Raw genomic sequence first — 14,281 nt, forward strand, 5'->3', positions numbered from 1 at the left:
AATAATGTGAGGTTACAGGGTATCACTCTGTGGGACCATAAAGATATAGTTTATAGTAAGTTTTTCCTCAGCAACTTTCTGTACTATGTGGGGCTATTTAATGAAATATCTGCAAAGCCCTACCTAAAGTAATGATACAGCTGACTTGGTTTAATTCTTAGAAAAAAAATAACTTCTAGACTGCATATTTACATATTTATATGTACTTTATTATGCACAGTAGGCTTTATAGATATGAATGGAATGTGTATGTGATAAGGTAATGGAAATGACATGCCCCAGAGTAACAGTTCCAATAGTCCATCACTCAGGCTGTAAAAATCCCTGCAGTATTGCCTAGTGTTCCATTTGAGGCAGTTGTTGGTTGAACTGCAGCAGAGTGGTGAGTACTCATTCCACTTTCAGTGATTCCTTTGTAATGCTCAGGAAACATGTTGCATTAGGTTTTATTTTAAGAGGTCCTCTAATGGCCAAGACACAAGATTAAGTGTTTTGTAATTAGATGAAACCATGTTATTTATTGTCTAAATCAGCCTTTGTGGTTGTGTTCTCATTGGAAGGTTGATGTGTGCAATGAGTGGTGGTTGCATAAGTTAACATACATTTGATCAAATTTATTGACAAAGGTGAAAATACTCAAACCACTTTTTCTTAGTAGCGTCGTGGAACAGCTTTTTCGTACTTATTGTCTTAGTCAGTGAAGTGTCTTAGCTGCAATCACCAAACCACCCACTGTTATCAGCTGATTTAACAATAAACAAAACCAATACAGAATACCAGCACTATAGTATAAGACAGGATCCGATCAATTATGTTATTATTATTAGTTAATAGTCAGTTACGTAATTTAACAATACGGTAATTTTTGTAATTAGTAACATGGTCCACTGGATTTTAAAATAGTGTTCTCTAATTTGGATTATATTGAGTGGGAAGCTCACAGTTTACTTCACTGTGACAAAACACAAGCTGTCATGTAATGAATTATTTCTGTTTCATTGTAGACACCCTCGGCTTCCTGTCACACCCTCTACCTCATGTCGTAAATGTCTTCGGTGGGCTGGTACTGTCTTCTCTTCTCCTCTGTGTTTGTGTGTTACTGGGTGCCATCAGGCTGCTATGCCAATGGTAAAGTCACCAAAGCCTGTGGGAGCATGGAACCCAAGCACGGTGCCCCGGCTCAGACCACACAAAGTCCTTACCACCTAACAACCAACACCAGCACCTTCAGCCCCGGAGATCATATCCAAGGTAACCAACAACTGTCATTCAAATGTTCAACAGCCCAAATATCAAGAAGACCCATAGTGATCATTCCTCTAAGAAAAAATAAATAGAGTATCATACAGACTTCTTCTGTTTATCAAAACAATTGAACAAAATTATTTATAAATGCATACCTCTCAAAACTACTAATAACATGTTGCTTTAATACATTTCCAGTCAATCTATTTGGAACATCACATTTTGAGGGCTTCCTGCTTCAGGCCAGAGATGCAGCCAGTCAGGGCTCAGCATCCACCACCGGCAGCTTCACCCTGACCAATCCACACAGGACACAGCTGCTGACCTGTAATAAGCAGAAGGTACATATGCACAGATGTACACAAAGACACATCACATAGTAGTAGTGATGACATAAGGAGACACACTTAATACAATAATTTTGATTCCTTATCTTGACATTCAATATTAACATTGTACCATCCACTCAATAATATAACAAAAACCTAATATTGTATAAAAAATGTGTGTGTGTGTGTGTGTGTGTGTGTGTGTGTGTGTGTGTGTGTGTGTGTGTGTGTGTGTGTGTGTGTGTGTGTGTGTGTGTGTGTGTGTGTGTGTGTGTGTGTGTGTGAGAGTCTAGGGTTCAGCAGTGAGCCATACGAGTAAAGACAAACAGACAGAAGTTGTTGTCATCTGGAATGCTCCCAAAGATGCTCCCAGTGAGGTTGAGTTTTTGTGAGTTTCCTATTAAATGGAAAGTTATGCCTTTTTGGAATGAGCTGTTTGCTTGGCTTGTGTTAATGTGCTGCTTCAAAATTATACCTTGTCATTAGCGAGTCCTCTTCTAACAGTGCAACAATATCATCAATATAATTTGTGTGCTGGATGTTGTGTGCAGAGCTTTGACATAAAAAGTGTGCGGTAGAAAAGGAACAGAAATATTTGCTGGTGCAGTTTAGAGTTGGTAATTGTCTCCAAAAGTTTCTCCCTTTTCTCTGTGGTATGACCTCAAAACACAATCTGTAATCATGTAGGCTACACATTTAACTTAAATCTTAGTGACTGGGGCTCAGTCTCTACTAGTGTTCTAAGTTTCCAGTTTGTCCCTTTTCACCATCTCTCACTAAAACCTTAACAGTCTGTCTTTCTTAAGAGCTCTTGGAAAAACAATACTTTTTGTGTTTTATAAGAAGCTGTGTGTTTGTGTACATCCTTGATTTAATTATTGGGTCTCTATGGGTATATTTTCCAGTGTGACTGTAGTCCAACGCTACAATGTATTTTGGGTGAAGCTGCCTGGACCAATAATCTATCACCATGGTGTGACACCTCGCCCACCTCAGTCAACCACTACACTTGCTCCAGTACAGACGACCACATCCTCTCTCCTGCCAGGACCTGTGAGTGTTACAACATTTGAACTAATCAATTTGACACGGATTCACTGTCTCAACATGAAGTTGCTATCACTAAACCTAAATGTAAAATGATAAAATACTGATAATAAAAACACTTCTCCTCTCCTATTACATGTCTAGTTCACGTCTGACAGCTGCGGCCAATCTAAATCCTGCCTGCTAGACCCTGTAGGCTGTGATCCAGAAGATCCTCACTGCTTCTTCTTGTCCATGACGACAGAGGGACCAGACAAAACGGTTTGAGGATTAACAATTACATTAATACAATTAAAGATACATGGTATTTTTACCTAAATAAAGCAGAAACATTGTCTTAACAAGGTATACGTGGCAGTTAATCTGCTGCTTTTTAAAATTAAATAAGAAATATTCTAATAATTTGTATAAATACGCAGATTAATGATGACCTTTGTCTTTGTGTCTCTGGTTTTGCTGAGAATGTTTTTGTGTTCCAACACAAACACAGCCAGTGTCAGTTCCTGAATGTAGTACGACTGAAAACTATAATAGATATTAATAGAATACAGTGAATAGGATACAATGTTAAACAGTTTATGAAACAGTAAATTACATTCCTGCACTGTTCATTCAGCATTTAGACCGGAGTGTTTGAAATCACAAGAATATTATATACATGTATTAAGATTTGCAAAGTCACATTATGTATCTTCATCAATGTTGTCTGCAGTCTGTGATGTTTGAGCTGAGTGGCCCAGCGGAGGGATATGTGGCCTTTGCTCTATCTTGGGACACATGGATGGTAAGCTAGTACCTCTACCTACCTGCCCTAAATACTGCATAATGTGTGATATGAATCCAGTGTAGTCTGAAAACCATTTTCAGCTTTCATCTTAATAGAATAAGAAAAAAGTCCTGGTATGATCTGTTTGCAAGCACATTGAACCTCTATTAACCTATGTCATGTCTACGTTGTATTTTTGCATGTGTTTGTGTGTCTAGGGCAATGATGATGTGTATATGTGTGTAAAAGATGGGGACAGAGTCTCAGTGAGTGCAGCCTTCGTCAGCGGACGAACACATCCTGAGGACCAGACACAGGTGACACATGACAAACACTCTGGATAAATACAAGAAGAATCTCTCTAAATTAAGGAGAAGAAAAATAAATATCATTGGAAACTGGAGTCAGGATGTGATTAGTTAAGAACAGACAGGACTCAGTGGGGGGGACATCTTGCCTGTGCCCAAAGTTAACTCTCTCTCTTCAACTGCATTTGGAGATTTTAGTCTCAGAAATGTTTTTCCAAATTCACTCATTATCTACTCACCCCTATGCCGATGGAGGGATGGGTGAAGTGTTTGAGTCCACAAGACACTGCTGGAGTCTCAGGGGTAAACTTTGTTAGAGCAGAATCCAATACAATTGAAGTCAATGGTTAGTCCTTCCTTCAGACGTAATAAAACAGAAAAACCATAGCATGCCTCCATGGTGTTCGTGTGGTGTCATCCAAGTGTCCTCAAGCCCCAAAATGTATATTTGACTGGAATTGGCGTCATTTACACGTGTTTTAAACCAAGATCTCCACTGATATCTTCAGAGAGGGTACATTCAGGGACCATAGAAAATGCTAATTCTGCTACCTTAGCCACTTCTGTTGGACTTTTAGGCTTAATACACAGTGGAAATGACCTTGTTTCAGGTCGAATTTGAATGTCTCGGCAAAACACATGAGATAGATATGAAGTATGTTTGCTGTAAAGTACAGAACAAAGCAAACAAATCCATTTTCCTCCAAAGGCCAAAGCCAGCTAAATGTCATAGTTCTTCTTCTCTGTGTGAGTGTTTTTGCAGGCTGGACTTTCCTCAGTATCATGGCGGCTGGCAGATGGAACCATCCAGTGCAGGTTCAGTAGACCGGTCAAAATTGCCAATCAGGAACCAGGCCGCTATGACCTGGACCAAGAGTACTTTCTGTTTCTAGCCAGCGGACATGCTCAGTATGGTAAGCATAATCCATATGAGTTGGCTGATTTCTGAACCCATTGACCCTGGCGGTCATCTTGGATCATGGAGGCTGATTGAAGTTCTTATCAATCTGTTTTATTACGTCACTGGACTGTTAAACAGTAACACAGGAAACCTTTATAGAGAATATCTTGTGAATGTCTTATCATACACTAATGCATTTATGACAGTATTTACTATATTCACTGACCTACTGTATAGTTACAAAACTATATTTCGCAGAGGGATTTAACAAGCACCCTCTTGGTCTCTTTCCTCCAGGTAAAATATGGAAACATGATCAACAACCATTAGTGTCCATCCACAGGAAACGTATCACAGGCCCCTCTGAGGTACTAACAGGCTCCAGAGGACCCACCATATTGAAAGCACATGGTACATTACATTAATATAACTTAGATTTACCATATTAACCCAAGGACATGTTAAGTAGGCTTAGCCAGGTTTGATTCTAAATGTACAGAATGTAAATTATTAGGGCTGGGCAAGTTAACTCGTTTTAATCGAGTTAACTCAAGTGATGAGTTAACTCGATTAATTATTTTATCTCGCATTAACTCAGGTTTGATTATTTATTGTTTTATTGTGAAAGTCAGGCTTTTATTTTGTGAAAGTCTGTTGCTGACTGCTGCAGAACAGGAAAAAAGAAAATAATTGGCGGATAAACAACCATGGATAAGGGTACGGAGCTTTTACATGGCCATTTTCATTTTAAAGTTCTTCCAGACGGCGGAGTCGACAGAACCAAAGTAATTTGTAGCCACTGCCGAGGTGAATTTTCTTATCACCGGAGTACTTCCAGTCTAAAATATCACCTGAATGCAAAACACACAGTTGATATCAGCAAATCACTCAACGAAACAGCGAGCGGAGCGAGGCTTCGGCAGACTACGTTACATGCAGGGAGGAGTATACATTTTTCATAACGAAGAGGATAACATTAATGCCCTGGCAGTGGCATTGACCTTTAATTTTGTATTTGCTTTGATAACATTGTTAAGTTGAGATTTCCACTGAATATTTTATTTAACTGCTACTGTATTAAATGCTGATGTTAAAAGTGTTTGCACAACAAATGTTATGGCACTTTCGTTCATATGGCAGAACATTGAAAATAAAATTGCGCTATACACTACTTTTTAATTCATCATTGGATTTTGCGTATACAAATGCGATTAATCGTGATTAATCAGGGAAATCATGCGATTAATCGCGATTAAAACTTTTAATCGTTGCCCAGCCCTATAAATTATATAATGTCATATAATCCCATCTCATTGTATAAAATATTTAACTGTAGGAGGAGTAGTTGATGCAATAGCTTTGCCATTGGGATGTTCTGTAGCCTGCAGTGTAACACTAGGTGTAATCATTAGGAATACATGCTGCTGAATTTACTCTACTTCTCTAGGTGTACTTATGCTGTTAGCATGGATGCTAACTGGGAGTGTTGGTACCTTCATCGCCAGTTTCTATAAACAGGTTTGGCCAAATAAAACTCTGTATGGACAGAAAGTCTGGTTCCAGGTAAATATATAATGCACACACGCACACGCACACACACACACACACACACACACACACACACACACACACACACACACACACACACACAAACTTGCAATGTGACATTGTAACATTATGAATGGGGAACAAATATATATATATATAATAATTATATACACAAGCAGGGTAAACAAAGCCCGCCTGATGATTTTCAATATATTTGATGTTTTAATATAGTGTGTGTGTGTGTGTGTTTGTGTGTGTGTAGGTTCATCGAGGACTAATGATGCTAACTATGACGCTGACCATTGTTGCCTTTACCCTACCTTTTATCTACAGGAAAGGTTGGAGCAAGGTAAATGAACACACACAGACACACACTCATCAAGACAATGATATAATTTGAATTTAGTTGTCAGCATACATTTATTGAGTTCTTCCAAGAGTCACCCCTCCACAAAATTTGATGGACGTAGTTTTTTCATGAAAACATTGTTAGAGGACGTAACGAGCGATAAGTTCAGAACATACATTGGTTAATGAGTATTTTTAATAATATAATAAGCAGAAGGTACATATGCACACATGTACACAAAGACACATCACATTGCAATAATAATGACATAAGGAGACACACTTAATACAATAATTTTGATTCCTTATCTTGTTATTCAATATTAACATTGTTCCATCCACTCAATAATATAACAAAAACCTAATTGTGTGTGTGTGTGTGTGTGTGTGTGTGTGTGTGTGTGTGTGTGTGTGTGTGTGTGCGTGCGTGCGTGCGTGCGCTGGCTGGCTGGCTGGCTGGCTGGCTGGCTGCATGTTGTGTCATGACATTAACTCTGATTCAACCAATAACAGCTGTGTTCAGACCAAGACCTGACTCTCACAGGTAAACACTACACGTTTATTGTACAGTTTTTTGTATCTGTTTTTACTTACTTTGAGTATGGTGAGCACTGTAAATAACACTATGCACATCTGAACCAACAAGAATTCTGCTGAGCCTGATTCCCTTTTGTTTTGATCCTCTCAAAAATATGAAGCACTAGGTAACCATGCTTAGAACCTTGGGGGACGCCTTCTTGGAGAGGAGTATCTGAGAAGTTGCAGCTGTAGAAGCATATGTATTGTTGCCAGTATGACAGATAAGATTTGAACCAGAAGAGTCTGTGATGCTGACTGATGTTTGTACAGGAGATAGGAGCATGGAATGACTGACAGCTAATTGTATTTGTATATGTCCCACATCCCACGTGGCCACTAACACCTGCTCACATCTATTGGTATTTGGTAACCTACATTGTGCAGAAGACCTTCAAACATACAAGGGATATTCAACATCTTGTCCTATATTCTAAATAAGCGCTGCATTGAGGTCAAGAAGGATTATGATGTGAAGTGGGACTGAGTCAGCACGGTGTGCAAGAGGTGGTTGAAAACTTTGAAGAACTGTTCAGTTTTGTGCTTGGTGTGAAAAGCGAATTGAAAATATTCTTGTCATGACAGCTGAGTATGATCTTCTGTTAAACTTTTTATTTGGCTCAGAGGCCAAACTGTCTGTCAGCGTGAATAACTGGCTGACAAATTAGAGAATTGATTGAGGGAGAGTGTGACTTAAAGATTTATCTATGACTACATTTAAGAACATTGGTTATTACATTGGTTATTAATATTATTTTTGTCTCTCTCCAGGAGATATCTCTTTAACTGGGCCCACTGGGGACTTGGATCTCTGACTGAGATCATGGCAAGTGAGTCAGTTTGAAGACTAAATTCCAAAGAGGTCTCTCTACCAACATTTTAAACACTTCACAGGACATCCTACCTGGTTGTTTAAAGTTAGATTGTCTTCTCTATTTGTAAACAGTGGCGACCATGTTCCTGGGTACACGTCAATCATCACTGCTCCTCCCCCAGCCATGGGCGACGTATGTTTTGATTGGCTATGTGACATGGCTGGCCTCATTCAGATTCATGCTCCTGATTCACAAACACTTTCACATCAAAAAAGGTATGGAAACCTAAACCAAATTGATTATGAATGAATTTTTTTACTGGTGTATGGGTGTATTAATGAATTGCCATGATAAGGAATGGGGTGATTGGTAAGTTGGCAGATCACATCAGATTCCAGCTGTTGTTTGTTTTACCTACAGCACTAGGTTCAGATGACCTAAAGGAAATCTATTCTGGGAAATCAGAACCCTCTACCTGGGTATGTACCCACTTCACACCACCACATTCTCAATAGTTGTGTTTTCATTTCATACAATTTCTGTATGACTTTTCGCCGCACCAATATCAAACCCTTTATTCTTTTATATTTGTGATTTGAAATAGCAGATAGATATGAATCGAATTCAGACATTAATAACATGTGAGTCATTTGCCTCTCTCAGAACAGAGTAGTATTATGTGATTGTACCAGCTTATGTCCTTGAACGTTTGAACTCAGTAACTTGAACCGGGGAGTACGTTTGCAGTTCCTGAAACAGTGTTCTGTATTTCCACAACTGCTCAGCTGCCCAACATAACTGTAACAGAGACCCTGGTCACACCCTCTTTTAACATTCATTCTTATAGATCCAATCGGTGGACAGCATGTGTTCACACCTGGTAATGATATGCGTCTTAAATATGTCCCCTGTGACTTGCTCTGTATGCAAATAATAATTGCCGTCATGATGATCAGTGCTGATATTGTGGTGGGGGCTACTAACAAATCAATGTATGGACACTGAGAATAGTAAAAGTACGTATAAACTGCAGCAGGTCGGAGACATAATCTGAATAGGCGGTAGGTCATATGTGGCCTAGGACGTACACATGGCCAAAATAATATGGACACATGCATCCCAGACCAACTCTGAATGTGTTCTTCAAGATGCATTTGGGTACGTGCAGACCTGTACTCAATGCCCAATCATGGATTACAATCTGTGGATCGCGTATCAGAGATCGTAATGGTGCATCCAGTATGGTGGATTCTGTATCGTGCTGGCTGATCGTGATAATAAAGGCTGATCCTTTATCGTGTTGGCATCTGATAATGGTGGTGGACCACGACCGAGGTGGCAGCTGATGATGGATCCTAATTGGCGGCAGTGGACAATGACTGTGGACTGTAGTGGCATCCGATCTTGATGGTGGATCATGATCTTGCTGGCTGCTGACCATAGACCATGATTGCAGCAGGACTGCTTGATATAAAATATTTCTCCTCAGATACTTGACGATTACTAACAATAATCCATCAATTCATTGACCTTCAGTTATGCTTCAAAATGTCTACCCTTATCAATGCTGCTAAAACCTTTATCTTGATGATGTTCACCTTTACACATCTATTGCACTTCTGTCTTTCTACGTTCTTTTTACCCTGTTAAAAGTTTTTTTAGTAGTTTTTCCTTACTCTTGTTAAGGGTTAAGGGCAGAGGATGTCACACCTTGTTAAAGCCCTATGAGACCAATTGTGATTTGTGAATATGGGCGTTACAAATAAAATTTGATTGATTGATTGAGCACTTGTGATCAGATCACACAGGACAGATGTTAATACCAGGTCTGAACAGGGTCAGTGTCAACTCAAAGTTTCACTTACATAGCAAAACCTCCAACTATCAAGCCAACCTATCCTCACTTTCATATGTGTTTATGATAACAATTTATTTATTGTTGTATGTCACATTGGTTGTCATCTACATATGTTTATTCATTGTTATGTGTCATAGGCTACATTCGGTATAGGACCCAACATTTTCTTCAATCTTGTTGTCTTTTATTGCTGACATTTGAAATAACTTTCAGGACCTTTTAAGCAAGGCTTGCTCTACAATTAAGCCAAGCCCCATGACAGAAAGAAATAATGTCAAGACTACAAACATTTTATTTTAAATTAAATCTACTTTGATAAATGTTTCCTTTTAGTAATATTCAAACGTTTTATTTCTGTACTTTAGTTTAGTTTAATTACTCTTCTGTTCCTATATTTAGTTGCATTGTTAAGGTTTAACAGAGGCACTTCCAGGCCCTCGAGAAAGCACTTGAATCAGCAAAATTGTTTCCTACACATGCTGTTTAATGCTTTTCCTTCCTTGCATACTGAAGTTCTGATTTGTTTTGAAGGTTATGACAGGTTATAGTGGCAGATTTTACATACATTAGACAAATGTAACACGATAAAATGTTTGTCTGACGTGATCAATAAAACATACAGCTTTGTTTTATAATTTATAATTTGAATCAGAAGGTAACTCTTGACTCACAGTCATTGGTTGTAATTTATGTTGTACTAAACACCTGAGGTGAATAAACACCTCAAGTAGTTTGTGTTTTGAATGATGTAATTTACCCCTAGACCTTACTGCTCCATGTTTTTAAAAGTCAGATTAAATAGAAACAAAAGCCTTCAAACATTTCTGAAAGGAAAAAAGTCAGCTAAATCACAAGATACCAAAAGCATGCTCATGGTGCTGAAATATAATCAAGTTATTATCTGAAAAGAGTACATAATCAATTTGTTCTAGTTGTAAGTGATCATAGTTTAGATCAGTCCTGTGTGGCTGTGTGGAACCTGATGTTGTTCTTCTTCACCTCCATCAGGGAGGTTGTCTTTTCACCCAGCTGTCCATTCGTCTGTTGATTGATTTTTATGTTCTAACTGAACAGAATTCTACAAAATGGATGTGGTGGAAGAGTCACTCATTCTCACACAATTTTCCCAGAAATAATCTTGAAGGACCTACATAATATCTGTGAGTGAAATGTAGTGCAGCATGATTTAATTTAAGGTACCTTTAGGGCCTTGGAGGAGATAGTACATGCATTTATTTGATGTATTTTCTACATTGAACATATGAGGAGCCGTTCTCTGTAAAACGTACGAAACAGGAACAAATAAACAATAAACTAGATTAGATTATCCCAATCTAATGGCCAATGCTGTTTCGGAGAGTCTCTATTCATTTGTGGTTATGTGTATTACTCAATTTCCCAGAAAGTAAATCAATTGTGGCAATGCAAATGTCCTCAATCTCATATTCTGTTTTGGACGACAAAACTGCAGATCTCAAACCCCAAGTTCCAACAGGCTGCATTATTTCACATTGCAACGAGGATGATGGGTAATAAGCTTAGTGCAGACCCACATTAAAGTCAGCAGTGTGAAAAGATTTATAGTGTGCTTGTGTTTAACATTTTTAAAACTTCACAAACATGTACACTTGTGGAATATGATGAACTTGTTTTCATCTTTTCTGTCCTCTAGTGGTGATAACAAAATAGACTTGAGCAGATAAAGGTTCAGGGACAAAGAGCTCTCACAACCACTGAATCTCTTTTTGTTAACGTGCAACTAAACCTGCACCATCATTTTAGTTTGTTTGTTTGTGTATTACATATTTGAATGTGGTTTCCTGAGGCTAATGTCTAGTTCAGTTGCTCAGTTGTTCAGTTGTTGTAGCTGTTCTAAAAAAAATTCTACATTGCTGCCACATCACAGTTTTGTATCAGTATATTACATAACATCCTCACCCCCACACAGCATTGCATGTTAATCAGTGAGACATCAAAAACAGCAGCTCATATCATATTTGAAACACGAGGACTGTAATGCTGCAACGCCATTACACACAAAATCACAATGATGCTATGAGCATTCTGTACAGACCCACAAAACAGACACACAGTGAGACTGTGCAGGAGATTATCAAGTTGAGTTTCGACGTCCAAACCCCCACTAATCCTCTGAAAGGTTGGATAAGACGGTCGCAGATGACAGATGTGTCTGTGTGTGTGTGTGTGATTGTGTGTGTGTGTGAGAGAGAGAGGGAGAGAGAGAGAGAGAATTGTGTATGCTTGTATCCATCCTATATTAACGTGTGCCAGTGTGAGAGTGTGAGGCTGAACATGTGTCTGTGTCGCAAATGTCCCTAAAGCCGCGGTTTTCTGATTGGCTGCGGCCCACCCACACTCAAAATGTACCCCAGTGGCACTGAAATGTGTGCATGAGAGAGAGAGAGAGGAAGAGAGGAGGGAGGGGAGTGACAGGAAGGTTATAAAGGGGAAAGAGAGGAATAATAAAAGGGATTGGAGACACACATTGATGTAGAAACACAGTTCATCATACTTAAATACCACTGTAACCAGTGGCAACCAGACGCAGCAGCAGCAGGTAAGGCACATCTGTCCTTTATGTTTTCTTTGCTTGTTTTAAAAGTGTGAGACCTATGAAACATATTGATAAGACAGTGTTGTTGCCAAAGAATAAATGTTAACTTATTTTGAAATGGGCAGGAAATTGTTCAATTTTGATTTTGTGGGTTGTCTGTAAGGTCAGCATTACAGTTATGATACCTATGTTGATGCCACCATGTTACAGCCTGGTGTGTATTTTATGTAACACTCAGTAATCCAGTCCAGGTATGTGATCTATTCATTGTGGAGTAGTCAGAGAGCTGGCATTTTATATTTATATAACTCTGAGGTGAACCCTCAGATAAAACTTGAGAAAGTTTCGACAGATGTTCAGCTAAAGTTTTTCCCTTAGTGCACACAATGCATGGCATTGCTTTGTCTTTACAACTGACACATTTATTTTAAATCTAGCAAAAGGATCACATCCATAGTCATGACATTATATAAGTAACATCAAATGTCCGAGTTTCTTGTGTTTGTCTGTGCAGAATCCAGAACAAGGTCCTGTCTAGAGCAACAATCACCATAAAAGATGGAGCTGTCTGTAGTAACAATAAACTAAGTAGACCTGGCAGCTTCCACTTTTATGGATAATATCCCTGAGCATCTCACGCATGCAGCAATTTTGTTTGTGTGTTTTAGTGTGTGTGTGTGTGTGTGTGTGTGTGTTGTTGTGTCTGTGTGTGTGTTTGTGTGCGTGTGCGTGATCAGTGAGAGGAGAAGTAATTATTTTGATGGGAACTAGGTTGGATTCTCAAGACAATTGATTGAACTCGCCTAGTGTCACATCGCACTGTAATGTCATACCATAATCTTTACATGAATTAATACAAGGCTCAAAAAACTGTGGTAGTCTATGATGGAATTTGCAGAACTCATTTGTATTTGTGTCACTGTACAGTAATACCTGCAACACATGGGGCGGGGGTGCGATGGGGTGGGAGGATGTGCATTTCTGTCCCATGGCTTGATTGATCTTTGTGTGTGCAATACAGGAAACTCTGGTGATGTTCACACAGAGTGACCAGAGGAGGAACATGTGTGTGCGTGCAGCTCAGTGGCTATGACCTTGTCTGTAGGCAAAGGAGAAACACATGTAATGATTTGTATTATTGGAAAAATCTACCACATAAATACAGTCTCAACATAGCCATTTTAAAGAGTAGGATTACACCAATACATAATCTAGTCCAGTCACACCCACTGGAGGAATGGACATCTCTCATTAGAAATGTCATCGCTTGGTGTTTTGATTGTGGTGGTGAAGAGCGCTATGTAACATGTCGTTGGTGACTTTAAAAGTCACAGCATACTGTAGGATTCACACCTCTCACAACATGTAGTTACTATCTTTTCCATGAATAATTGGATCTTAGATATGCCAGAAAAACTGTTTGCACCACAGGTTCCATAAGTCCAATGTTATGCTTTCATATTGCTCATCTCATACAACCAATTATCTGGAGCTGGAGACTGCATTATATTCAACTCTTTGGCTGATTAAATGACTCAACCAGAACATAACTACCACATCTCACGATCATTTCAGCTCTGTTCATACTGAATTCTAAATCTTCTGTTTGTGCAGCTTGTTTGGTCAAGGAGAGTTTGTCTGAGTTTGAAAGCAAGGTGAGCCAGATAACGGGTTGTGGTAATATGTCTTACACTTGTGGAAAGTGCCATGCATCAATGTCATTAGCCTTTCCTGTTTCCACAGAGTTTCCAATTCATTACCTACAGCTCTCATAAAACACGTTATAGATCTCTTACTGAGTGTTTTGTGTCGTTGCTTCATTTGAGAGCTGTGTACAGTCTGTGTACAACAGGGAGAAAGGCAGAGCTCAGAATAACACCTGTCCCTCAGGTCACAATAATGAATCCCCATCGCCACCATCCTGGCAGCTGCTGCTACAGACTGAATCAAATTATGTGGAAAACA

General features: G+C 39.0%; 1 protein-coding gene across 1 annotated transcript; it reads left to right on the forward strand.

Moving 5' to 3' along the window:
- The first annotated feature begins 1,046 nt into the window (after window positions 1–1,046).
- Window positions 1,047–12,854, forward strand: frrs1a (ferric-chelate reductase 1a). The gene is made up of 16 exons (XM_061083687.1): window positions 1,047–1,251; window positions 1,444–1,586; window positions 1,868–1,962; window positions 2,480–2,627; window positions 2,766–2,882; window positions 3,334–3,405; window positions 3,606–3,704; window positions 4,459–4,609; window positions 4,894–5,007; window positions 6,044–6,159; window positions 6,407–6,523; window positions 6,960–7,036; window positions 7,840–7,898; window positions 8,015–8,158; window positions 8,304–8,362; window positions 12,831–12,854. The coding sequence occupies exons 1-16, from the start codon at window positions 1,047–1,049 to the stop codon at window positions 12,852–12,854; spliced, it is 1,740 nt and encodes a 579-aa protein (XP_060939670.1).
- Window positions 12,855–14,281: the final 1,427 nt, after the last annotated feature.

This window comes from Limanda limanda, chromosome 13, assembly GCF_963576545.1.
Source record: "Limanda limanda chromosome 13, fLimLim1.1, whole genome shotgun sequence".
Classification (NCBI taxonomy): Eukaryota; Metazoa; Chordata; class Actinopteri; order Pleuronectiformes; family Pleuronectidae; genus Limanda; species Limanda limanda.

Coding starts and splice junctions, on each gene's coding strand:
- frrs1a (XM_061083687.1), top strand. CDS start 1,047: ATGTCTTCGGTGGGCTGGTACTGTCTTCTCTTCTCCTCTGTGTTTGTG. Junction 6,524..6,959: donor ACACACAGACACACACTCAT/CAAGACAATGAT, acceptor GCTGGCTGGCTG/GCTGCATGTTGTGTCATGAC. Junction 7,899..8,014: donor TCTGACTGAGATCATGGCAA/GTGAGTCAGTTT, acceptor ATTTGTAAACAG/TGGCGACCATGTTCCTGGGT.